Here is a 26,356-nt window from a genome sequence, read left to right as displayed (position 1 = left end):
TTACAACTAACGTACCATGCTTTATTTAATCCTTCCCCTAAAGTTAGACTTTCTGGGTATTTCTAATTTTCCAGGATATTAAATAATTTTCAAATATATGTAGTTGCATAAAGTTTTATCTCGTATTCTTATTTATTTTCATAGGATAGGTTATAGAAATTGGATTTATTTGATCAAAGGGTATGAACATTTCTGAAGATCCTGACACATATAGCTTTAGAAAAAAATTCTAAATGGAAGGCACTTCCGGTGAGGACAATAAATACCAACTGGAGAAAAAAGCCATCCTCTGAATATGGCCCTCAAGTCCAAACAATAGACACAAGGTAGATGACCATATCTTGATAAAGAAAAACATTCTTGTTCTTATTCAAATGATTCCAGGCTATGAAAAAAAAGAAAGAAAGAAAGAAAGAAAAACAAAGTAAGTAAACTTGATTCATAATCCATAATCCAAGTAGCAACTTAAACTTATAGTTTATATGCAAAACATGATAGAATAGGAAAATATCTATTTGAAACTACTAGGAAAGGTATTATACATTATATGTTGTTAAACAAGATACAAGATGTCTCATTCGTGATTTCTCTTTACTCTGGACTTGATGGATAGGTTTAGCAGTTTCCACCATAATTAAATTAACGTTAATATTTTAGCAGATGAAGCAGAAGTGGTTTCAATATTTCTCTTCTTCAAAACCACTCACTAATGACTCAATATAAAAAAGGATTATTTGAATGTAGCAGCATTCAAAAGAGAAATTATATCACTGGGATTAGGTTGTGAGCCTTCGACTATTTTATGAACAGGGACATTCTCAATAAATGGTAAGATTTCTTTGAGCTTTGAGTTATTTCTACATAGAAACATTGCTCATTTAAAACACCTGTGGTGTTTTCACCATACAACATGGAATGTGATTTTATAGTTATTCCATCGATTCAATCCATTTAGATAAGCCAACAGACACATTGGAATATTAGAAAAATTGAGGTATTAGAGGTTGAGTAAACATGAGGGCAGTAGGAATAGAAAGAAAATGATGGAATTCTAAAATCCTTCCAACAAGATCCATTGAGTCCTGGCCAGTGGGGGTAAAATGGAGGAGGTACAGGTGCCAGTGGGGTTCTGTTACCTGGATGATGACTGAATAGGTTCCACACAGTATCTTGGACAACTGGATGACTACTCTGATGAGGCAGACAATCACTTGAAGACCACTGAGAGCTATGAGAATAGAAAATAAGATGATGTTCCACTCCACTACATGTGCTGGTTCCAGGCACTGAATCCATACGCTAGAATCTGTAAGGAAACTGAGAGAGAGGAAGGAAATGGTCAACATGATGCATGGCCACGCCTAAAGACTTGGTCCAAGGAAGAAGGCTACAAGTTTTCATATGTCTGGGAAATTAAGATACTGATATATGATTAAAAAACAATATTATTATATGTGAATGAATATATAAAATTATTCAGATACACAATTGAACACACAGTATGCACAGCACAGGGCTATGCTTATTAGGAACATGGTACCTGCCTCAGACAATTCTAATTCACTTAGGAGGCAAGATGCATACTGAAGAGTTCAACAGCAATGAAAGGCCTCACATGTCAATACCAAGAGAGGTAGAGATTGCCCATTTCCTAGGAGTCCAGAGTTAGCCTACGCTATCAGGGACAGGGCTGAGCTAGCACTGGATATAAAATCACACAGGTGGTAAAAGAGCAAAGAGAAATGATGCTCTTATTCTTAGACTCTGTCCCAAAGCCTTTTAGAACAATGGTTCTCAAATTCGAGCACACATCAAGATTATCTGGAAAGTTTGTGAAAATGCAGATTGCTGGGTCCCAGCCTAGAGTTTCAGATTCAGAAGGTCTGGATGGGGTGGAGACTTTGGGTTTCTATGTTCCCAGGTGATGTTGATGCTGCTGGTCTGGGGTCCACTGTGTGTTCTGCAGCTCTTAAAAAGATTGAGATTATGAGGTGGAAAAGCAAAAGACTGAATGGTTTAATCAGTCTAGCGTAGCACAGGATTTTCAGAATTAAACCACCTCCACGTTTAAGATAGTCTTAAAACCATGCTGAATTATCCTGTCTTTTGCCCACTTCCAGGTCAGCTATGGTCATTAGCATTTCTCCAAGAGTGACACTCTCTTTGTCGAACTAAATCGAAATTAAAAACTGGTCTCCTCAAAAAAAAAAAAATCCCCCCCCACAAAAACAATCAAGCCCAGTTACAGGGCAGAGCTGTTTGTAAATATCTTGTTGATAACAAGATGCCTTTTTTCAAAACAGCAATTCAAGCAACCTTGGTGCCAGCCAAGTGGTCCTTAACTCTCTCTTTCCTCCCTTTCTTTATTTCTTATTCTCTATGCTCTGGGACATTCAGAGGCACTCTGAGAATTTCTTGGTATTGTTAATGGACCTTAGGTCTCAAGGGGTAAAGAGCACTGAATATGGAGTCAGAACTCCTGGATCTGTAGGATCTTGGGCCAGGGACTTTACCTCTTTGATCTGGACAATGGGTATAAAATATCTAACCCTACGGTTATTGTGAATATTTGATGAGACGTATGTAAAAATGCTTTGGAACCTATAAAGCACAATACAGATGTAATTTCCTGTTATCATTTCCCTGGACCCACTTCCTACACCCTCCTACTCCTAACTCTGTCTCTGACACCAGGGAAGCTAATCCCTTCAAGATCCTTACTCTAGACTGTTCCCAGTATATACTCTGCACAGATCATCCAACACTTTAAAGCAAGATGCCTTGCAGGATTTGTCTTTTTCTCCTAGGATACGGTCCTATTTATTCTTCTTGTATAAATGGAATGAGTCATAAATGCATATCACGGTCTGGAAGGAATAGAGAAATTTGCCCTGATACTCATTCACTCCACAATTTCTATACACCGTTCTAACAAAACATGTACTTCGTTATGTTATAATTCTGTCTATAGCTGTATCTGTGTATCTAGTTCCTCACTACACAGTGTACTGTGAGAACTCTGTTGGGATTTATGCATCTCTAAATGGCCATGTCTAAGGCCTAAGGCAGTGCCTGGGGCATTGCAAAGATCAACAAATGCTCGTTAAATGAAACTGATGCAGGATCCTCGCTGGTCACCATGCCAGTGGGTGAACTTAATGGCTGAACTTGCTGTCAGCTTGGCAGATGGAAGACCATCATGTGGTATAGAAGGTTATGCAAAGTAATGATTTTAATAATAAAATCTGGCATGTCGAGAATTTATTAAATCTAAGCTGTGCTTTACTTCTGTTTAATTTTCAGTTCTGTGAGGTAGGAATGATTATTATCTCCAGTTTACAGAGGCTCAGAGATATCCAGATATTTGTCTAAGGCCATACAGTTTGTAAGTAGGAGACGGGAGACTTCAACCCAGATCTACAAGCACTGAAGCTCTGTGCTCTAAGGGCGATGTTCATTCTAAGGCTTCCATCTCAGCAGAACGTTCTGTCAAATCTGTGTGAGTTTCTACAGGGAAGTGAACCTGTGTAATTTATCTTTGATTGGCTAGCACCTAATCCAAGGCAGGGACCTAGTAGGCGCTTAATAAATATTTGTGGAATAAATGTACATATGAAGAGGTGATTTGGGCAATTTTCAGCTGATTTGTTCAACATTAACAGCTGTTCCACCTTGCATTCACCAAGCCTTGGAAACTTCTTTAGGGGCCCAGAAACTTAGCTTCCCTTCATGGCCTCCAATTTTTCACCTCTAAACATTTTTATAGAGCTGGAATCAGGTGAATACAAATATCTAGGGCAACTTTAAAGGAGGAATGAAGAGGCATGTGGGCAGCCTGAGATTCCTGCATTGAAATTGGAGGCTTACTTGTTTTGGGGGTGGGGAAAAGTTCAGGGGCTGGTGGCATAAAGAACTACTCTTTGTACCCAGTGGGACTTTCTACATTAGGGTCCCCTTTCCTGAGCCCTTTCAATCCCAAAGGAGTGTCTCCTCCAAGTGTTCAGAAAGACCTGAAGTAATTTTCTAGGTTCTCCTGACCTGAGGGAGAGCTCTGCTCACAGCATGGGGTACCTCGTGGACACTTTAGAATAAAGGCAGCTATGGGCACAGAAGCAGTTGTGCTGTGCAGGCTGAGGTGAGCAGGTAAAGCTCCAAATGGATGTGGACTTTGAACAATAGAGCCAGCCATGGGGATTTGAGAAGAAAGTGTAACTTCCCCAGGGAATGGTACCGACACTCCCTCATTTTATTCCATTGGAATTGTCTGTGCAGTACAAGACAGGGAGAGATTGAGTAGATCTTCTTGTATCTCTGTCTGGGCCCTGCTCCCTCCCGAGCTGGTAGGGCCATGAGCCAGCACAATGCCAGTGTGAGGCATTCTGTGATCCAGGACTGGGTCCCTCAACGCTTGACTGAACTACCAGCCTTCGGAGCAAGGCTACCCCTAGGACTCTTGTTCAGTACATGCTCCATAAGCTCTTGGCTCCTTCCACAAACTCCTGCACCTACTCATGTCCCTGGATCTCACTTGGCTGCCCACCTTGCCTGGTTCTACCTCCGTGTGGCCCCTAATGGTATAGCTCCGGATAGCACCATCCAACGGCACTGTGATTCTCTCCCAGCCAAGCCCTTTCACATCTGTAACAGACTCCATGTCCAGCCTGGCCACAAAACAAGACTGACTTCCCAGAGCCACCCAAGCCCCAAGCTCCAGCAATTACCAGACCCCAATAACGACGAAGCCCTGTTCTGCAGTACGGCAGAAACATGCCTTTCATTCAGAAATGTCCACGACAGCCTTAAAATAATGAATGCATGTGACATTAAAAGACTGGAGGAAAAAAGATCTAAACAGAGTTCAGTGTAGGAACAAATTGGTCTGGACATTAGCAAACTATTAGGAACATTTTGGACTAAGGTAGACACAGAACCGCTAAGTGATCATGGAAAATGAGTATGGGCATGCAGCCAGGTGTTTCTGACTTTCAGACCTCCTCCCAAATCAGGGAATTATTCCTTACCGTCCTGCAGTGCCTTCAAAGGCGTACTCCCAGCCATCAAGGGTGCGGCAGTAAGGGCCCTGAAGAAGGCCCAAAGCAGATATGACCAGGCAGTATCCAGAGAAAGCAATTCCAAGGGCAGAAAAGATCATCGACAGCAGTGTCTAAATTAAACATAGAAGGAGGTTAGTGCCATAGAATGAGACAAGGGGATATTGTGACTAAGGGATCAGATAGGTAACTTCCCCTAGTCATCCAAGCCTACTGCAGCCTGTGTAATAACAAATGTCCACAGAAAAAAAGGAAACATTTAATCCAAACCCACTTGATCTTAAAAATAAGTTTTTAAATGATTTTTTTCTTTGGCATTCCATAGAGAAAATTAGTTAATTTACTAAATTTCTCCGCTTTTTTTCTGGAGCTTTGATATCGAAATAATGATCAACTCATACATAAATGCAATGAAAGGATGTGATCAATCAATCTATACTTCTTTATTGAAGACGTTATTTTCTAGGTAGGGTGGATTCTCTAAAAATCAAAAGCTATGATCCTTGTTTTTCTCTTATGAAGATGATATTTGAATATGTTCGCACACAGGAAAATGTGGGGAAATATTATGTTTTAGCCTAGATGGTCATGTTTATACTCAAGTGAGCATGGGATTGAAGGGGAGGTGGGTATTTTCAATTGAGTAGAAAGAATGAGCAATGTTCACCACCAGATCCATACAAGCTAAGTTGTGAGACTAAGTAGATTGATCTGATCTAAAAGGGATTCCTACAGATGAGTAGAGGGGAGAAGCTTGGCATGGTGCTAAAACTGAGAAAGCAGGGCTGATAAGACACAATCCAGCCGTTATATCACTTATAACGTGAGTGTAACTTGGGAGATCCAGGCAGAAGGTGGCCTTGGATGCTGGATCAAGGAGACTGGACTTCATCCTTCAGAGTAAGTGGATTTTTCTCCCACAGCCTTTGATTAAAATTTTTTTTCAAATCTACAAAAAAGTTGAAAGTATAGTACCTCTTTCTTAGACTCAACTTTTGTGACGATTTTACCATTTTTGCTTGCTCTCTCTCCCTCTCTCTCAGTATGTATATGTACATCGACAAACACATATATTTATTTACATTTTTGTCGCTTAACCATTTGAAAGTAGGTTTCAGACATTGGGATATCTCACCCCTAAACGCACCAGCACTTACGTCCCAAGAATAAAGATACTCTATTATTCTGCAATTGTTTTTCTTTTTTTGTACAGGATCCAATGAAGGTTTAGGCACAAGGTTACATCTCTTTGGTTTCCTTTAATCTACACTAGTCTTGCTGCCTTTTTTCTTTCAGGATATTAAATTGTTTTTAAAGAATCCCAGCCAGTGGTCTTGTAGAAAGTCCCACATTCAGGGCTTTTCTGATTGTTTCCTCACAATTGGACTTGGATTAAACACTTTGGCAAGAACATGTGATTGGCGTGGGTACATTATGGGCCTCTCACTGCTACTGATGATGCTAAATTTGATCTCTTGGTTAAAGTGGTGTCCTTCAGATCTATAAATGTCCATTTTCTACTTTGCTATTAGGAAGGCATTTGTGAGGTGATACTTTGAGACTGTGTCATATCTTGTTCCCTAAAGAAATGTCAACAGGTGGATTTAGCATCTACTGATGACCCTCATGTTCACTGATCACCGATTATCACAATAAGCGGTTGTAATGTACTGCTTTTCTAATTTTTCATTTCTCCTGCATTTGTAAGTTATCATTTTTCTGTACAGAAGAACTTCTATTTCCCGTTTCTCTCCTCTGCCCCTCTCTTTCTGTAATATTGTGGATGCATGGATTTTCTAATTCATTATGTTATAACTCATAATTGTTATTATTCCTTTCGATGCTTAAATGGTTCAAATATGACCAGTGGGAACATCCCTTTAAGTCAATTCCTGTACCCTTCAATATACCCCTATCATTCTTTGAACACTTCCTTGCTTCCTGGCACAAGATGTCCGAAGATCAGTTTGAATTTATGCTGCCTTAGACCTGGAATAGCTCTTTTTCTAACAAGCCATGGAATTAATTTTTGAGCAAGGAAGTGACATGAACCAATAAATGATTTTGGAAAATTACTCCGGCAGTGGGGCACACCAGCCAGAAGTGAGAGAGCCCCCAGATAAGAATTCCATGTGGAGAAAACGTCAAGTTGTGGCAACAAAGACACGCACTGGACAAAAAGACATTGAGGAGGAAATGAGTAGCTGGAGATGGGCTGAAAAAAATTCCAGAGTTTGGGACTTGAGTGAAAAGGAGACAGAAATAGGGATGCGAAGAAAAGCAGTATTGCTTGGGAGAAAATTTAATTTAGTTTAAAAAATGTCGATTTCGAGTGAGAGTAGGATGGCCGAACAGAAACATGCAGTGGCCAGTTGATAAATTCAAAAGCTGAGACCAGAAAAAGAACAAAAAACCTGCAAGTTTTGGAACAAAGTTTATATCAAATTACATTTCTTTGCTTGGAGTTATTTTATAAATGTAACATCAATACATGATCATTATGGAAAATCAGAAAAAAAGTATTTTAAAAACACAAAGAAGGAAAGAACAATTATGCTTTTTTCCTATTTGATACTAGTAATCTCATTGGCAACTTTACATATGATGGAAAGCTCTTTCAAGTTATGTTTCTCATATTGATTATTAATAGAGTTTTGCCTTGTCATGGGATGAGATAAATAGTTTTTTTTTTTACAGTAGATTTCTGTTGATTATACTTTGTAAAAAATATTTACCTATTCGCTAATGTCATCTTTGAAAAAGGAAGAAGGACGTTTTCAAAAGATTGAGCTCCTTATTTACCAGATGGCCTTAAGCAGTTTGCTGGAAAGATCAGTGAAGAATTTCTCCATTTGGTGAATTTACAACCATAGCATAATATATATATATGTATGTATACATGTATAAATTACAATCTAATGAGTGGATACAATTGCACAATCGAAGTAAGCCTCAAAATAAAGTGGGAATAAGAATCTCTCTGAGTCACAGTGTCATTGTCCGTAAAACGTAGATGATGTAGATGGTTACAGCGCCTACACAATAGGGCTGTTTCAAAAATTAAAGGATACAATGCATATAAAAATTATTTGAAAAGTGAAAAGCAAAATCAAAATATTATCTATTATTTCAAGTGCCCTTATTTGGCCAGTATTTGTTTTCCAGTGCCCACAGAATGTTGGCAGAAGGTGCGACACCACAGAGGAATGGGGTTCAGGTCGTGTTGCTCCAAAACATGGCATCTTGGCATATTAATATCTTAAGCCGAAGGAGTTTGTGGAAATGGCAGAAGCGGGAAGTTCACTCTAACCTCCCCGACCTTCTCACCCTTCTTCCCTGAAACAGGTCATAAAACGCCCAGGTGAAAGATACCCTCCCTGCACCTGGAGGAAGGAAGACATTCTTATTACCAGAGACTAAAATTTGGGGCCAAGAACTCTGTATAAATAAATGTTGTTTAACTAAACCTTATTTTCCTAGTTACTTCTTCACCTTTTTCTATCCCTAACCCAAATCTCTCTGTCTTGTTAATTCTTCACAAAGTTATTATTTCTTTATCTAAAAAGGTTAGATGCTTCCTGCTCTAGTCACATCTTCGGGGTCTTCATTCTCTCGTGAAATCACACATGTACATGTAAAAATTCAATAAAATTTGTTTGCTTTTCTCATGTTAACCTGTCATCAGATTAATTTTCAGACCCAACCAGGGACCCAAAGAGGGTTGAGGAAACTTTTTTTCTCCTCTACAAGATGAATCTTAGATGACCTAAATTTCCATTCCAGAGCTTCAGAAGTTACAAACTGGTGCAGACTCAAATTTGGCCTGCAAGATGTGTTTTATTTAGTTTAAATGAGAATTAATTGTCAACATTTTATAGTTGTGAAGTTTTACTTAAAACTCCATATTTCTACTTCCTATTGAAAATTGAGAATTATTGCCCAATATTGTAGTGGTAGCAATTGGCTGGACCTGAGTAGCAGCTCCCTTTCTTCCTTAAATAGAAAATTTGCTCTAATGTCTACATATTTCACATATTTCACTGCCATCAGGTATTTGGCATCTGAGGGCATATCAGTTAGGACCCCTATCCTAGAGCATACTTTGAAAGAACCAAACAGAAAATCCAGGGAATCCTCTCTCCCTTCCTCCTGCTCTTTCCACCGAGATGCCAGTCATCTCATCCAATGTTGACTATGACAGTGTCCAGACTCTACATTATTTCTAGCATCCATTTGTGCTGGAGATGCTAATAATGAGTTAAGGCAAATTGAACACATGGATTTTTATTAGATACTTAACGGTACAAACATTTCTTTTCTAGAAATTCCCTGAGTACATAGGTTAAAATTTACCTGAATCCATTGCTTCACCTAGACCATTTTGAAAGCTTTTCTGTAGCATAATACGAACAGTTACTGGGGGATGTTTGATTCAATTGGTTAAGAAAGTAGACTCACACACACACACACACACACACACACACACACACACAGAGGGAGAGTATTTTGGTCTTCTAATTCTTCCCCACTAGGGGCACAATGGTGAATTAAACAACGAATTTAATCTTCCAAAAGCAACAGTCAAATAAAGTAAGCCATACCATCTTGGCCGCATATTTAAATGTAATTGCACCTCGGACCAACTAAGTCAGAGTCTCTGGGGGTGGGATTCTAAGGCCAAGCTCCCAGATCATTGCAATGTGCAGACAACATGTGGAACCACTGCTGCAAAGAATGCCTCCCAGACCTCTGGCAAAGCTCCTCCTAGTTATAATGAATCATATTCTCTTTGAGTCACAGGTGACTCATCTATAAAGCAGGAGTAGCAATGATATAATTCATTGGGCAAATGTGAACAAACTACGAAGTGCTATGCAAATATGAATAAATGATGATGACAGGAGGAGGGGGAGGTGGATGATGGTGGAGACACAGGAACCCAGTGCCTATGTGTTGAGCATAGGCTTAGAAAATGTGGTTGTATTGTTCTCTCTTCACTCTATTTTAATTATCTTTAAAGTTCTAGCTTTAAAAATGTACATGATATATACCCAACTCTGAGATAAATCTAATGCTGTGTGAAAGAAGCCAGATACAGAAGACCAACACTGTATGATTCTATTTATATAAAATACAAACTAATCTATAATGACAAAAAGAGATCAACGATCAGCCTTTGGGGGTGATGAAAATGTTCCCTACCTTGACTATGATGCTAGTTTCATGGGTAAACTGTCAAAACTCACGGAATTTTACACTTTTAATGGATGGCATCTATTATATGTAAATTAGTCTTCAATAAAGTTGATAAGGGAAAAAATAGACTCACAGAAACCCAGTTAGGGAAAGGTAATCTTATTTTCTAATTTCACGTATCTTTAAATATTGAATTGCTAGAAGAATATCAGTAGAACAAAAGTGGAGGAAAACGGTAGACAAAATAGATAATATTTGGAGGAAACTCTTGGGCTCGGAACTGAAAGGATGATGGAGAGGGTACAATAGTGTCAATATTTTCACGTCCCCAAGTGAGAGGAAAGAAAGGCAGAGCACACTCAACCATCCTCAAAATTGTTCTTACCATGTATTTTTTGCTGCAGTTTTCACTCTGGCAACATTTATAGTTGTTATCATTCTCCAGTACAAGAAGAATTGCTGCTACTATAAGCATCTATAGTAGGGAAGAGAAAAGATATCAGAAATGGAATACTAGTTTGCATTCATGCTCAGAATCAGAGCACAGTGCTTCAGAGCATAGACTCTGGGATCAGGTAACTCTGGGTTCAAATCCCGGTTCTGCCACTTAATAACTGTATGCACTCCAGAGTCCTTTCCTACAAAATGGTGCTGAGAACTCACCTCTTTGGGTTGTTATGAGCTCTTGTACGTAAAATTTTTAATAGTGTGCTTGATTCATAACATGTGATTGATAAATGTTAGCTGTTATCATAGTTATCAGTTATCAAAAGTTAATGATTAAGGAGGGGCAAATGGTATGGACATGAGAATACCACCCTCTGCAGCAAGCGTGCACTTCTCACTGACTCAGTTGTGGAGGACAAAGGAAAACCATTCACCAGACTTTGCCATTTGCCAGCCTCTTTCTTTTTACTGCCCTCTGGGAATCCAGGTGAAAGGTATGGTTACTCTGAAACTAAATCTCTTAATCCAAAGTAAAGTAAATTCAATGTCCCCGAGTATTCAGATCATCTTAGATTCAGATTTTCCAGTGGGTTTTGTCTGTATGAAGCCAACAAACTGGGAGAATTCAGTGTATTCTACTTCCCTTTCTTGGTATCTTAAAGAAAGGGCTCAAGTTCCGGAAAGAATATGGATTTCTTTACTATTGGGTTGGCCAAAAACTTCGTTCAGGTACAGAAAAACCCGAACTATCTTTTTGGTCAACCCAAGATTACAGTCCTTGGTTTGGGCAGGTATGGACTGTGAATTGCTTCTGGCAAATTCTCCACCTATCCTTTCCTTCTACTGTTCAGTACTGAATCTTGTAGTTGAGTTCATTGTTATTTTACTCCTTGTAGTGAATATTTCCAGTTTCCAAACTCCTTCAGCCATCATTTATTTATCAATCCATTTAATTATTTATCTATATTCCTCTCCTTTCTCCAAAAAGGATTTGGTCTTGAAAGAATATTTTTCAAGAATTCCTAGACAGTGAAAACTAGAGAATGGGTTCTTTTTACAGTTTTAAATTTTACATGGAATATAAGCAAACAGTCCTACATTCTCCTCCTTTCAACACTATTAATTAACACAATTTTAAAGAGATTCTGGTTTAACTTTAGTAATGTCTTGCAAATCTTCCACTTAGTACAATTATATATTGAGAGAAACAATGACAAGATAAGCCACAATAAACCAGGTGCAGGAACCAGCCTCATTACAATATTGTTAGAAATAATTAGACCTAGATCCTAGAGTCCTGTGCCAAAGGAGAAACACAGGCATAGCCCGTGTTTAAAGAGAAACTTCTCTCCCTTTTTGTTGTAAAATATAGCTGCAATACAGAGGGCTCAAGAATAATGGAGGAAAATTACCCAAAATACCACTACTCTCACATGTTTTTAAGTATGTACTCCGACATGTGTATATTTTACATAATTTCAATCATAATGTATTCACAATTTTGTTATATCTTTTTTCACTTAATATAAAATAACATGTGTTTTCCACGTTACTACATGTTCATAACTACAATTTTCATCCTTTATAAAGTGAATGGACCATAATCTATTTTGCCATGTCTATGCTAGGATGCTTCTAGTTTTTTGCTATTATAAATAATGCTGCCACAAACATCTATGTATAAATTTCTTTCCTTATTCTGGATTATTTCCTCAGAATGTATGCTCAGGTTTAGGATTACCAAGTCAAAAGACATAAGCATTTTCATGGATCTTAATATATCATATGAAAAATGTCTCCCAAAGGCTTGCATTTATTTATAGTACCACCACCAACAGTCATTATGTACCTAGCACATAGCACCTTCAGCAGCACTGTGTATTCATATTTCAAAGTTTATTAATTTAACGTGCAAAATGACAAATAAATGAAACTGCTTTCCAACATATTTATTCAAATGTTATAATAATTAAACACCCACAAAGATGTAGAGATAGATTATAATGGATTTTTTTTTTTTTTTTGCATTCTTGTTGGTATAGAAAGCTTACCGTGCACAGTGTGTTTTTTTTTTTAGAAATGATATGATCAGGAAAAACTTCTTTTCCTCTGAGTTGCCAACATGATTTACTATCAGTTTGTTTTTAAAGAGCACAAAGTCGTCAGAAAAACATCCATGGATTCTTACTGTGGATACTTTTAGTTTTCATCAACACCCACCCAAAGACATTGAGTAACTTGCTTTAAAGTCTCATGACACAAATGACAGAGCTTAGACTGGAACTCAAGTTTGTCTGAATCTTCAAATCTCTGCTTTTCCCACTGTCTTAACACCACTCCAAGCTAGAGAAATCCTGAGTACAGACAGAAAATCCTTTCTAGGAAAGAGCAGTGCCACTGGAGATTAAATAGCATTAGTGGACACACAGCTTTCATGAGGATATAATATTTCTATAGGCCAGTGTCCCACCAACTTTCATTAGGACTAATTTCCTGCATTGCTGGAGCTACATAAATAAGCAGCTGACTGAAAACAAAGCTACCCTCCAAGTCCTCATGGACTACCTGCCTTTTCACCCCCCTCCATCTTCCAAACCCAAACCAAGGATTAGAAGAATGATTTTTCCATGATTCATCATTTTCACTAGGAACAAGTTCATGCTTAGTAAAAACTCCCCCTTCTGCAATCCCAAGTCTCCAAAGTCACACTTACCATAATACCTGAGAAACAGACTCCTTCAAAATACCAGACGTAGTTGGTGAGTTTATTGCTGGAGGCATAGGAAGCTTGCCCATTGGGGAAATACAATAATATGTTTACAATTATACTCCAAAGTGCAAGAGGAATCAGCAGACTACTCAGGCAGCTTCCACATTTCCAAGACCCCATGTTACCCTGCTCAGAACCTGCAGGAGATTTCAAGAGTGTAGAATTACATCAAGCCTGTTTTTCTTCCTTACCTGTCTCCCCCCTGCCCCCTCCCCGAGATTACCTACCACTTTCTGGGTCAGAGCCCTTCAGTTCATATTCATGAGGAGCCCAGGACTCGGACAGAACTGCTGCCTGCAATCTGTCGGTGTGGAAATAGTGGTTTACTGTTTGGAGAACAATAGACAAAGATCAACGGCTGAAAAGCTGAGCTGGTCTTCATCCTGTGCCAAAGGAATGTGGTGTTTTTACTGCTTTTTAAAATAAGTCATTTTCCTCTGGATTAGAGCACTCAAGACTGAATCCTGGGCATGTTTGCAGAAGGAAGTTGGAGGGGGGCGGTTGGAATGGAGTCTGGCAAATTTCACCCCACAGTGGACAGGCGGGTTAAAGAGAAAACTACCAAGGGATCTTATATTGGCACCGGATGTGCGTTTTGCTCAAATATTCTGACTTTATGTATCTGTCTTTTATTCAGTGTTCTTTATTGTGTGCTCACTACTCACCAAGCACTGTTTAAACTGCAGGGGGCACAAAAAGGACAAAGAAAGGGAAAGACTGGTGAGTTAGGAAAACAAGACATCACAGTTGATGAGTTTATTGTTATAAGACGGGTACTGCTTTCCTCTAAAGAGTTCACATCTATTATCTCTACCTCGCAATAAAATAATAACAAGAATAAATTCATATCTCCTACTGCCTAGGAAAAAGAGGTAAAAGAATTTGGGTAATTTGATTAAGACTTTATGAGTGATAAGTTTGAAGTGAATTTAGGAATTCTCCGTTCCAAATTATTATTATTTTTTAAACATCTTTATTGGAGTATAATTGCTTTACAATGGTGTGTTAGTTTCTGCTTTATAACAAAGTGAATCAGCTATACGTATACATATATCCCCATATCTCTTCCCTCTTGCGTCTCCCTCTCTCCCACCCTCCCTATCTCACCCCGCTAGGTGGTCACCAAGCACCGAGCTGATCTCCCTGTGCTATGCGGCTGCTTCCCACTAGCTATCTATTTTACGTTTGGTAGTGTATATAAGTCCATGCCACTCTCTCACTTCGTCCCAGCTTACCCTTCCCCCTCCCCGTGTCCTCAAGTCCATTCTCTACTCCCTTCCAAGTTATTGCCCTAAATTTAAAGAGCTACAGATCCCTGTAGTTCTGATGACATAAGGAGAAGATTATGGGAAGGAATCTTGGCACTAATATGTTAAAGATAATGTAGACAGTGGTGTAAAGAATTCAAGGGTTGGAAAGCAACTATACTCCAATAAAAATTAATTTAAAAAAAAAAGAATTCAAGGGTTGGGAATTCCCCAGCGTTCCAGTGGTTAGGACTCTGTGATTTCACTGCCGAGGGCCCGGGTTCAGTCCCTGGTTGGGAACTAAGATCCCACAAGCTGCGTGCCACAGCCAAAAATGAAACAAAACAAAACAAAAGGATTCAAGGGTTGCCTGACGTCATTGCCACTTTCTGCCGGTAACCTCAGAACCCTGCTTAACTTAACTTTCTCAAGTCTCAACTTCCTAAGTTGTGAAATGGGGATTAAAAAACAGTACCTTCCCCACAAAGTTAATGTGTGGGTTAACAGGATTATGTGTGCAAAACACAGTATCAGGTGATAGAGAAGGAGCAGGCAGTAAATGGGAACCGTCATTAATAATAAAAAAGCAGTTATAGGAACATGATGGTCAAAATGGTACAGAGATCAGAAGTAAAGTCTGCGTATTTATTCCTCTCAATACCCAAAGAATTTTGTACGATGAACCCTGAAAATCTTAACCCTAGAAGTATTTTTTTTAAATAAATAAATTTATTTATTTATTTAGACTGTGTTGGGTCTTCGTTTCTGTGCGAGGGCTTTCTCTAGTTGTGGCAAGCGGGGGCCACTCTTCATCGCGGTGCGCGGGCCTCTCACTGTCGCGGCCTCTCTTGTTGCGGAGCACAGGCTCCAGACGCGCAGGCTCAGTAGTTGTGGCTCACGGGCCTAGCTGCTCCGCGGCATGTGGGATCTTCCCAGACCAGGGCTCGAACCCGTGTCCCCTGCATTGGCAGGCAGATTCTCAACCACTGCGCCACCAGGGAAGCCCCAGAAGTATTTATATTTAATTTGTATTATCCTCCAGAAAGTATTAACACTCCATAACATAACTGCTTTTAATTCAAGAGAATAAAATTTTATTTTTACATGAATACTTTTAAATTGTATTATACTTATATTTTTTAAAAAATGGAGCTACCTGGAGCCACACTGGGATTCAAATAAAACAAACTAGAAACTAGTAGTCAAACTATGGTGGGTTCCAAAGAGGTTCCGTGGCACCTCCTAATGGATGTGATTTTTTTTTCTTCCTCTAGTGTTTTTAGCAAAGTGCATCAACAAAGTCTGGTCACTAGATTCCGTACCCCCTCCCCCCAGGGACATAGAAGCAACCTAAAATCACATTTGCTAGAGCTTTGGGGATGATGGGGAAAGCAACAACGTCTTTAGTTGAACATTTATTGAGTACCTGCTATGTGTCAGGCACTGTTCTAAGGGTTGGGGAGAGAGATCAGTGAACAAGAAAGTCCAAAATCCTTGCCCTCATGCAGCTTACATTCTACTATAGTGGAGACTAACAATAAAAAATATGTATAAGTAACACATATAGCTTATCAGGTAGTGGTAAGTGTGGCTAAAATAAGTCAAGGAAGGACAAGCAAGAGTGCCAGCGAATGGGGCTGGGGATGTCATTTCTGATGGGGTGGTCAGGGAAGATCTTGCTGAGAAGGTGACATGAGCAAAGAGCTGAAGGAAGCAGAGGGTTGAGTCCTGTAGAGAACTTGGGGCAAAGCACTGTAGGCAGAGAAAATAGCCAGTGTGCAAAAGCACTGAGGTAGAATGAACCCCAGGGAGGAGACTACTGTCACTGCAGCCAAGAGAGGGAGGGGAAGAGCAGTAATATCTGAGATCAGTTTTGAGTAGAAAAATGACTTGACACGTTAAAAGGCTCACTCTGGCTGTGGTGTTGTGATTAGGCTGTGACGGGTAAGGTGAAAGAAAGGAGATGAAGCCATTTCACCAATCCAGGCTTCCCATGGGAGATAGTGGCTCAGACCTTAACAGTAGTAGCAGAGATGGTGAGAAAAGGCTGGATTCTGTCTATATTTTGAAGATAGAGCCAACAGTATGTGGTGACAGCTTGAATGGAAGAGAAAGAGAGGAGTCAAAGATGGCCACGTGGTTTGGGGCCTGGGCAACGGGAAGAATGAAGTTGTCATTTACTGAAATGAGCAAAACAGCAGGTTGAGCAGGGTTGGAAGGGGAAGATGAGGTGGTCAGTTTCAGACATACCAAGTTCTGAGACACTTATTAGTAATCCAAGAGGAGATGCCAATTAGGCTATTGGATACACAAATATGAAGTTCAGGGAAGAGGTCTGGGATGGAGTATGTGAGAGTTGTCAGTGTATACACGGTATTTAAAGACATGAAACACTATGCACGAATGAGTGTAGTTAGGAAAGAGACCCAAGGACTAGGTCCTGGGAAGTCCAGTGAATTGAGTTTGGGGACAAGAGGGGGAGTCAGCAAAGGAGACTGAGAAGTGGCCAGTGAGTTAGAAGAACGAAGAGCTTATCCTGGGAGTCGAGTTCCTAGTTGAGAAAGAAGTGATCAATTAGAGTTAAGGCTGCCTATAGAGCGAGTAATGTGGGAGGACTGAGAAATGGCTATTGGACTTAGCCACGTGGAGGTCATCAATGAGCTTGATAGGAGGACCTTTAGTGGTGGGACAGACATGAGTCTAACTGGAATGTGTTCATGAGAGAATGAGAAAAGAGGAATTGGAAACAGAGAGAAGAGGTAACACTTTTGGAGAGTTTAGCTGGAGGGAAAGTGGGAGTCCAGGGAAAAAGTTTAAAGGAAAAAATTATAGCACATTCCTATACTGTTGGGAATATTCTTGTTGAGGGTTGGGGAGGGGAGGGGAGTGGAAGAGAGAAACTGGGGAGAATTGCTAGAGCTGTGTTCTTGAGTAAATGGGAAGCAGTGGGAGTGTGTGCACAGATGGAGGAGCTGGCCTGAGCTAGCAGCCTGGGCAGCTCTGTCTTAGGAACAGAAGGAAGACAGAGCATAAGGAATTGGAGGTGTGGGAACTTCTGATTGCTTCTGCTTTCTCAGTAAAACCAGAAGCAGGTTTATCAGCTGAGAATGAAGACGGAGAGAGGATGTTACAGGTTTGGAGGGAGAGGAGAAGGTGTGAAACAGTTGCCTAGGAAAGCAGGATGGTGAAAAGTCTAGAGAGATGTGGCAGATGCTGGCAGGCACTGAGGGCCCTCTTGAGGTCATGAATTTATAGTGAGACTAGGCAGCATGGTCAAGTGCTTTTCCCAGTGCAGTTCAACTGCAGAGGTGTGGGCAGAGAGTAGTAAGAAAGCTGGAATCAACCAGGATTGGAAGTCTGCCAGGCAAGTATCATAAAGAGAGGAAAGGGGACAAAGGAATCAAGAATATATATAAGAGAGTGATTATAGTGATGGACTGTGGAAGGAAGAAGGAGGGAAGTAAGGACAAAAGAATATGAGGGACAGTAAAAAAGGGGTTGGATTTGTGTGTCCCAGTACGGTTGAAGAATTACTGGTTTTGAGTAGCAGAGAGATAAAGAGCTGGAAAGATGCAGATGTAAGCTATTGCATATGGAATGGTTAAGCTACAAGGTCCTACTCTATAGCACAGAGAACGATATTCAGCATCCTGTGATAAACCATAATGGAAAAGAATATAAAAAAAGAATATATATATATATATATATATAAAACTGAATCACTTTGCTATACAGCAGAAATTAACACAACACTGTAAATCAACTATATTTCAATTAAAAAATGGAAACAAAAGAGATCTGGAAAGATAGAAGGCAGTGATTGGGAAGAAGGGATACTGGAATTAGAGATTAAGATGTTTCAGTAATTGGTGGAGACAGTCTAGAGGTATATTTTGGGCTGAATTTTGCTCCCTTGAAATTCATATGTTGATGCCACATAACCTCAGAATGTGACTATATTTGGCGAGAGGGCCTTAGTTAGAACAAGGCTGGTAGAGTGGGCCCTAATCCAGAGTGACTGATGTTCTTGTAAGAAGAAGAAATTTGAACACACAGAGAGATACCAGACGTGTCTGTGCACAGAGACATAGGAGTTCACAGCAAGAGGACAGCCATCTGCAAGCCAAGGAGAGAGTTCTCAGGAGAAACCAAACCTGCCAACATCTTGATCTTGGACTTCTAGCTTCCATCGATGTGAGAAAACACATTTCTGTTGATTAAGTCACCTATTCTGTGGTATTTTGTCATGGCATCCCTAGCAGACTAGTAGGTGTGACCATGGGAGTGAGTGGCCTAAGTAGGGTGGAAAGCAGGAGGATTGGAAGAAAGCAACTGAGAGGACTGGCTATTGGAATGGTTCCTTGCAATGAATATTAAAATCAACTATTATAACAATGGTAGTTTGGGAGAGAATGCCTGCATTTGGAGAGCCAGCTGCAAAACTCTTCAAGGAACCAAAGGAAGTAACCTTGAGGGGGAATGAACTGAGGGTGGGAAATGATCACAGTATCATCCAGCATTGAAATTTACAGTCTCTCCAGTCAATATTGAACCACCCCTCTCCCATCAACTTTTAAGCAAAGATGTTAAAAATAACTGAAACTGTTTAATTTGGCTTTAAATATTTCTCACCTTGAGACATCAGTCATAGAGATTCTAACAGGCAATGAAATAAGGTAAAAAGGAAGGGGGAGAACAGAATAATCCTGAAGAGGGTAACTGGCTACCAAGAAACCCAGAAAGAACAGTGTTTTACCAACTTATTTGCAAGGTTCTAAGAGGGTTTAGTTGAGACTTCATAAGTTTTTATTGCCAATATTTTGTACTTTGGAGAGGAGTGATTAGGAATACCTTTTGTTAATGGGACTTCCCTGGTGGCACAGTGGTTAAGAATCCGCCTGCCAGTGCAGGGGACACGGGTTCGAGCCCTGGTCCGGGAAGATCCCACATGCCGAGGAGAAACTAAGTCGGTGCGCCACAACTACTGAGCCTGCGCTCTAGAGCCCATGAGACACAGCTACTGAGCCCGTGTGCCAGAACTACTGAAGCCTACACACCTAGAGCCCGTGCTCCGCAACAAGAGAAGCCACCGCAATGAGAGGCCCGCACACCGCAATGAAGAGTAACCCCTATTCGCTGCAACTAGAGAAAGCCCGTGCACAGCAACGAAGACCCAACATAGCCATAAATAAATAAATAAGATACAAAAAAAAAGAATACCTTTTGTTAAAATTTATGGAGGGTAGAATCCTTGAGCAGTTCCCACCTATCAGTGCTGTGGCTTCTAGGAATTTTCAGTGTCAGTGAGGTGAGCTCCCAATCAGGGCCCCCTTCAAAATAATCATGATAAATTGACATCTCTTGAGTATCTTTGTGCTAGGCACTGTGCTAGAAGCTTTCACATACATTAAAAACAAACAAAAAATAAATTTTCACAATGACTCTAAACTGAAGGCATTAACTCCATTTTGCATGTAAAACAATGGATCTAAGAAAACTTTTTTAAACTTCCAGGAACTAGAAGTTAAGCCCAAGATTTAAGACATATTCTTTGAACTCTTCCACCATGTTCACCCTGGCCTGAACGAGGCGTTAACCCCCTCTTCTTCACTGCAAATAGGTTTCAAGTTTAGATATTTGGATTCCTTGGTAGTGGCTGCCTACATTGCTATTTTGAAGACACACTGGTTTCAGTGGGAGAAACATACAGGCCAGATAAATGACTGATGTCTGCTGTGGAGACGGGGTCAGGGAAGGGAAACATGCATGACTAGTATATCCCAGTCTTGGTCAAGCCCCAAAAGATGTCTCTAATGACGCTTTCATGTCACAGATAGTTATGAAGATTTGGAGGGGGGTGGTGCAGGACCAAACACCATTTGGAAGACTGTTCAGCAAGGGTGACAGAAGTGAATGAAGAGGATATGACTGGCTGAAAAACTTGATAAAATTGTGAAAAGGGGACATAAGCAATTTCCTTATCTTTGGTTATCCCATTAATCAGAGCATCTAATGAAGTCTCCCTGGACAATTTTAAAAATTACTTAATTTCTCTCCTAAGAAAACTCTTTCTTAACCTGCCTCCTGGGGAAAAAAAAAAAAAAAAAAAGATGTGTACTGATAAAAAAAAAAAAAAACCTTCCTGAAGCCATTTGTCTCCAGTGAACTCCCGATTTTCTTGTCAAGGAATTCTTCCTAAATCAGGATTTTCGTGCTGGTCCTCCAGGAACCGGGAAGAGTCACTGGGCTGCCGTGCTTATTGGCTGCTTTTGGCCTTGGCTTCCTGTTCTCAACAGCGGAGCTGAGGAAATCCGCAGGATGCCTGCTACCAAGGGACAAGGTGACTCAAGAGGAAACACTCCACCTAAAATAGTCCTTGTGTACAGTCTCAGAGTCACTCTGGAATCAGAATTAATATATCATCCCAGAATTAATTCCATAGGTGGTTGGAAGTGGAGAAGAAGGAGGTAACTGAAAGAAGTTTATCAAAGAGAAACATTTGCCGCCAAGATAAAAGCTGAACTGCAGCAAAGGCTAATATTCAGAAAGAGAGTTCATCCTGGGAGTTCAGAGGGGATGCACTGTGATTTCCCCCATTCACCGTGGGCACAAAGCTCTGATCCCGGTCCAACCCAGGGACCCACTGGGAGTGGATGTTTCCTTCAAAACACAGTAGGAAAGCAGCAGTAGAATAGCTACGTAAACAAAAATGGACCATTGGGATGCAGTCTCCTTCGTTTTTGTGTTTATAATTCTTTCTCTAGAATTATCTGGCCCAGAATGTCTATAGCACGGCTAGATTCTAGATTTGTTTCCAGCTAACGGTAAACATCTAGCATATTGCCTCCTGAGAGACGGGAAGTCATATACGATTCATACCCAAAGTTCCCTGAGCAATATTCTGCATTTGGAATGACCTCTCAGACTCTTGTCGTACCTGCCCTTTACCCTCTTCTCGCTGACTCCCAGCCCTCTAGAGTCCATTTATTTATTCCAGCTCTTCACAGTGAAGAGAAACCATATTCCACCATTTATTCTTTAAATAGGTATTGAGCAATTACTACATAGTGGGGAGACTACTGAGGCGAAGAACACCCGTCCTTGCCCTCAAGATGCTCTGCTCAGAGTCTGATAGGGGAAATACAAAAGTTCAAGAGCTTTGGAATACAAAATATTGAATCTCCAATAGATTTAAGCATAGGCTTCTGGGAAGTACAAAAAGTCCCAGGAACTTTGAATGGAGCTGGGGTTTCACAGGAGATTCCTAGGAAGGGCAGGGACAGAACTGAGTCATCTAGCTTAACAGAAGCATGTAGCTGAGCAAACTGAGACTCAGTCAAAGATAAATATACACTGGGGGATAAATGCAGTGTATAAAGCTCGATTGGATCTTGGTCTGGAAGACAACACGATGAAATACATTTTGGGGACAGTTGGAAAAATACCCATATAGATAGTGTTAGACTATATTAGAAGTAGTTTTATTTTGGGTGTAGAAGTGGTGTAGTTATATAGCAGGTTGTTCTCATTTTTAGGAGATAGATACACCTGAGATGGATTTAGCAAGTGGTTTAGCAGCAATATGAAATTTGAAATAGCTTTGCAGAAGAAGAAGGGGGCAGAGGAGGTGAAGGATGGATATATGGTAGATAAATGAAGCAAATGTAACAAAATGTTAACAATTGTTGAACTGAATTTGGATGTTCATTGCACTAGTTTTTCAACTTTCCTGAATTTTTGAAAATGTTCATAAAACATAGTTGAAGAAAAAAAGAAGTTCCCTGGTAGATAGTTGCATAAATGCCAACACTACCCAAAACTCAGAGGGTGCTTTCATCTTGGGAATACAAAGTAGAAAATAAATGCTCTGCCCAAACAAGTGCCTTAGGCTGCACAGAAGCACTGAGGCAGGACAGAGAGTGGTCCACTCTGCAACTCAGAGCAAGTAGAGCTCGGCTGTGTCCAGCTGCCCGAGTGGGACACAATGGATGGATGTTGTTGGGAGGGTGCGTGAGAAGGAGCTCAGAGCTCGAAGAGTCTGAGCTGTATGTCAGGCCGGAGAGTCTGGATCTTATCCTGAGGAAGTCAAAGCCACTTAAGAATGGAGGGCATTTTAGAGTCTTGTTCTGGTTTCAGTTTGAAGGATGGATCAGAGTTTGGAAGGCATGGAACGAAGAGGTCATTCCAGAGACTACTGCAGTAATCCCATCAGAATTAAAGAAGGCCAAAGGCAGAGCAACAGAAATTCTCATTTGTTGCTGGTGGGAATGCAAAATGGTACAGCCACTTTGGAAAACAGTTTGGCAGTGTCTTACAAAATTAAGTATACACATACCGTACAACCCAACAATCTCGCTCTGAGATATTTACCCAAGAAAAGTGAAAACATGTATAGGCATGTTTAGAGCATCTTTTTCATAATCACGAAAACCTGGAAGCCTCAACTGGTAAATGGATAACTAAATTTTACCTTCATGAATGAATACTATGCAATAAAAATGGAGTGAAGTACTGATACTACAACATCATGGATGAATCTCAAAAGCATTATGTTAAGTGAAAGAGGCCAGACTACATACTGTATGACTCTGAGAAAGACAAAGCTATTGGTATAGAAATAAGATCAGTGGTTACCAGGGGCTGGGGTGGGGGTAGGAGTTGACTATAAAGAGGCACGTAGAACTTTCTGGGGTGATGGAAATACTTTATATAGTATTTTTATTGTGGTGGAGTTGACACAGTCATATACGTTTATCAAAATCGTATAAAGTGTGAACTTCATTATATAGAAATTATATCTCAATATGCCTCACTTTCAAAAAAGGAAAAGAAAAAGAATAATATGACCTGAGGACTGACTGGATAGAGAATAGGGGAAAGAAGAGCAAAATATGTTTCAATGGTCTAGAAAACAGACGTATTAATAAAAGAAGTCGTACTTGATACAGTCAGTTAACTGCTGCAAGAATGAAATGCTGAATAAAGTTATATTGAGGAGTAGTTCAGAATATATTAAAACATTTTCAGCCATTTTTATATTACTTTAGCGGCCAATTTGGCACAAGTGTGAGGAAAATGTTACTAACTTTTAAAAGCATGTAATGGATTCTCAAGAAGAAATTTATGCTCTGGGAACACATAAAGTTTCTGTGTGTGTATATATGCATGCCCATGCCTGTCTCAAAGCATCTGATGATACTCTTTCTTGGAATATGTTTTTCACGGATTTTACATGTTCTTTAAACAATTAAAATGTATACAAAATGCTTTCTTAGTTCTAATTAATGAAAATTACTAAATATTAATTTTTTTAAAAGAAAAATGCCTATAATACAGTGGCAGAAGTGGACATAGAAATAGTTTGGAGAGAATTTAAGAAGGTAGAGTTTTTCCAGGAAGTGATTTTTCAGATAAGGTATGTTTGCACATAGGGATACGGACCTATCAAGTAAGAATACTATTATATTATTTGTGAAGAAAAAGACTGGAAATAATCTCACTCTCTATTAATAGGAAACTGGTTAAATAAATTATGGCATAATTTATGCCATCTAATGGCAGTCTATAATAATGGAATACTATACAACTGTTAAAAATGAGATAAATCTATATGCAATGATGGCTGAGTTAGACAAACACTGTATATAATATTGCTATTTATATAACAAAAAGGTATGATCTATCTATCTGTCTATCTATCTTTACACACACATTATATAGGCATAGAATGTCTCTACTACAAGGAACTGTTTTATCTGTCAGGATCCATTCAGGAGACAGAAATTACACAATAATTTGAATAGTAAGTGTTCAATATGGAAAATGATTAATAATTTACTAAATGGGAATAAGAGAATTCTGAATAATACCCTAGGGCTTCCAACCCTGAGAACACTTAGCTGGTTTGAAAAGCAGTGGAGTTTACCTTAGGGCTGTGAGAAACCAAGAGTCCACTCTTGAAAACTGTGCTCACAGCATGGAGGCAGCAGACAGAAAACTGCCTGGGATCAGGCTTGGCTTGCCAGGATCACCCCAGCAATGTTTTTTTGGGGGGGATCTGTCACATCAGGCAAGGGAAACAAAAGAAAAAATAAGCAAATGGGACTTTATTACGTTTAAAAGCTTTTGCAGAGTGAAGGAAACTACCAACAAAATAAAAAGACAACCTACCAAATGGGAGAAGATATTTGCAAATGTTAAGTCTGATAAGGGGTTAATATCCAAAATATATAAACAGCTCATACAACTCAAAAAACCGAATAACCCAATTAAAAAATGGGCAGAAGACCTGAGTAGACATTTTTGTAAAGAAGACATACAGATGGCCAATAGGCACATGAAAGGATGCTCAACATCACTAATTATCAGAGAAATGCAAATAAAATCCACAATGAGATATCACCTCACACCTGACGTAATGGCTATCATCACAAAGACCACAAAACAACAAATGCTGGAGAGGGTGTGGAGAAAAGGGAACCCTTGTTCACTGTTGGTGGGAATGTAAAGTGGTACCGCCACTATGGAGAATAGTATAGAAGTTCCTCAAAAAATTAAAAACAGAGCTACCATATGATCCAGGAATTCCATTCCTGGGTATATAGCCAAAGAAAATGAAAACACTAATTTGAAAAGATGTATGTACCCCAGTGTTCATAGCAGTATTATATACAACAGCCAAGCTATGGAAGCAACCTAAGTGTTCATCAACAGATGAATAAACATATATATATGTGTATGTATATATATATGAAATATTAATGAAATATTACTGTCATAAAAAAGAATGCAATTTTGATCTTTGCAGCAATGTGGATGGAACTGGAGTGTATTACGCCTAGGGAAGTAAGTCAGAGAAAGACATATTTTATATTTCACTTACACATGGCATCTAAAAAAATAAAACAAATGAATGAATATAGCAAATAATAAACAGACTCATAGGTATAGAGAACAAACTAGTGGTTACCAGTGTCGGGGGGCAAGATAGGGAGAAGGGATTAAGAGGTACAAACTACTATGTATAAAATAAATAAGATACAAGGATGAAAGTACAGCACAGGGAATATAACCAATATTTCATAATAACTTTAAATGGAGTATAATCTATAAAAATATGGAGTCAACTATGTTGTACACCTGAAACTAATATAACATTGTAAATCAACTATATACTCCAATAAAAAATATTGATAATAATAAAAAAGAATACACTAGGTCTGAGAAAGGGTACCCAATAAAGGAATGAACCTGGAAGAGTGAGATCCTCAAGGTTGGACACAGAGGGAGCAGCCCCTCTGATGGTGTAGTATTTTGCTGGGTTGCCTCAGGTCGGAGCTGGCCCACCGTTGACAAACTATAAGTCACAGGGCAGGCTGACAAGCTGAAAATTCCTCTACTGGGGAAACTGTAGGCTGAGGCTGCTGGGAAAGAAATCACTAGCTGGGGGGTGCTGATGAAACTCAACGGGAAACTGCCTCATGGGAAGAGCTGTGGAACTTGTGGGAAGCTGGCTGGGCCATGACTGGACTCACTGGAAAGCTGCCAGGAAGCGGCTTCACAGGCTTGTCGCTGAGCTGACTCTGGGGAACCGGCGGGGGCACCCACGGAACTTGCTGGGGTGAGATCCATTGTTGGGTCTCCCA

The 26,356-nt window shown here is 39.7% G+C and overlaps 1 protein-coding gene across 1 annotated transcript; it reads right to left on the bottom strand.

Annotated features, from left to right (window-relative positions):
- On the bottom strand, positions 1-26,356 carry TM4SF18 (transmembrane 4 L six family member 18). The gene is made up of 7 exons (XM_033402758.2): positions 25,962-26,356; positions 13,692-13,790; positions 13,408-13,601; positions 10,633-10,722; positions 5,022-5,164; positions 1,137-1,317; positions 1-385 (listed from the first exon to the last, which is right to left on the bottom strand). The coding sequence occupies exons 3-7, from the start codon at positions 13,582-13,584 to the stop codon at positions 371-373; spliced, it is 606 nt and encodes a 201-aa protein (XP_033258649.1). The 5' UTR covers positions 13,585-13,601; positions 13,692-13,790; positions 25,962-26,356; the 3' UTR covers positions 1-370.

Source organism: Orcinus orca, chromosome 5 (genome assembly GCF_937001465.1).
Source record: "Orcinus orca chromosome 5, mOrcOrc1.1, whole genome shotgun sequence".
Lineage (NCBI taxonomy): Eukaryota > Metazoa > Chordata > Mammalia > Artiodactyla > Delphinidae > Orcinus > Orcinus orca.
Note: the sequence above shows the minus strand (reverse complement) of the source record. Positions and strands in the feature narration are given on the sequence as shown.

Coding starts and splice junctions, on each gene's coding strand:
- TM4SF18 (XM_033402758.2), bottom strand. CDS start 13,584: ATGGGGTCTTGGAAATGTGGAAGCTGCCTGAGTAGTCTGCTGATTCCT. Junction 10,723..13,407: donor TCTGTTTCTCAGGTATTATG/GTAAGTGTGACT, acceptor TCCCTACTATAG/ATGCTTATAGTAGCAGCAAT. Junction 5,165..10,632: donor ACTGCAGCAAAAAATACATG/GTAAGAACAATT, acceptor TGTTTAATTTAG/ACACTGCTGTCGATGATCTT.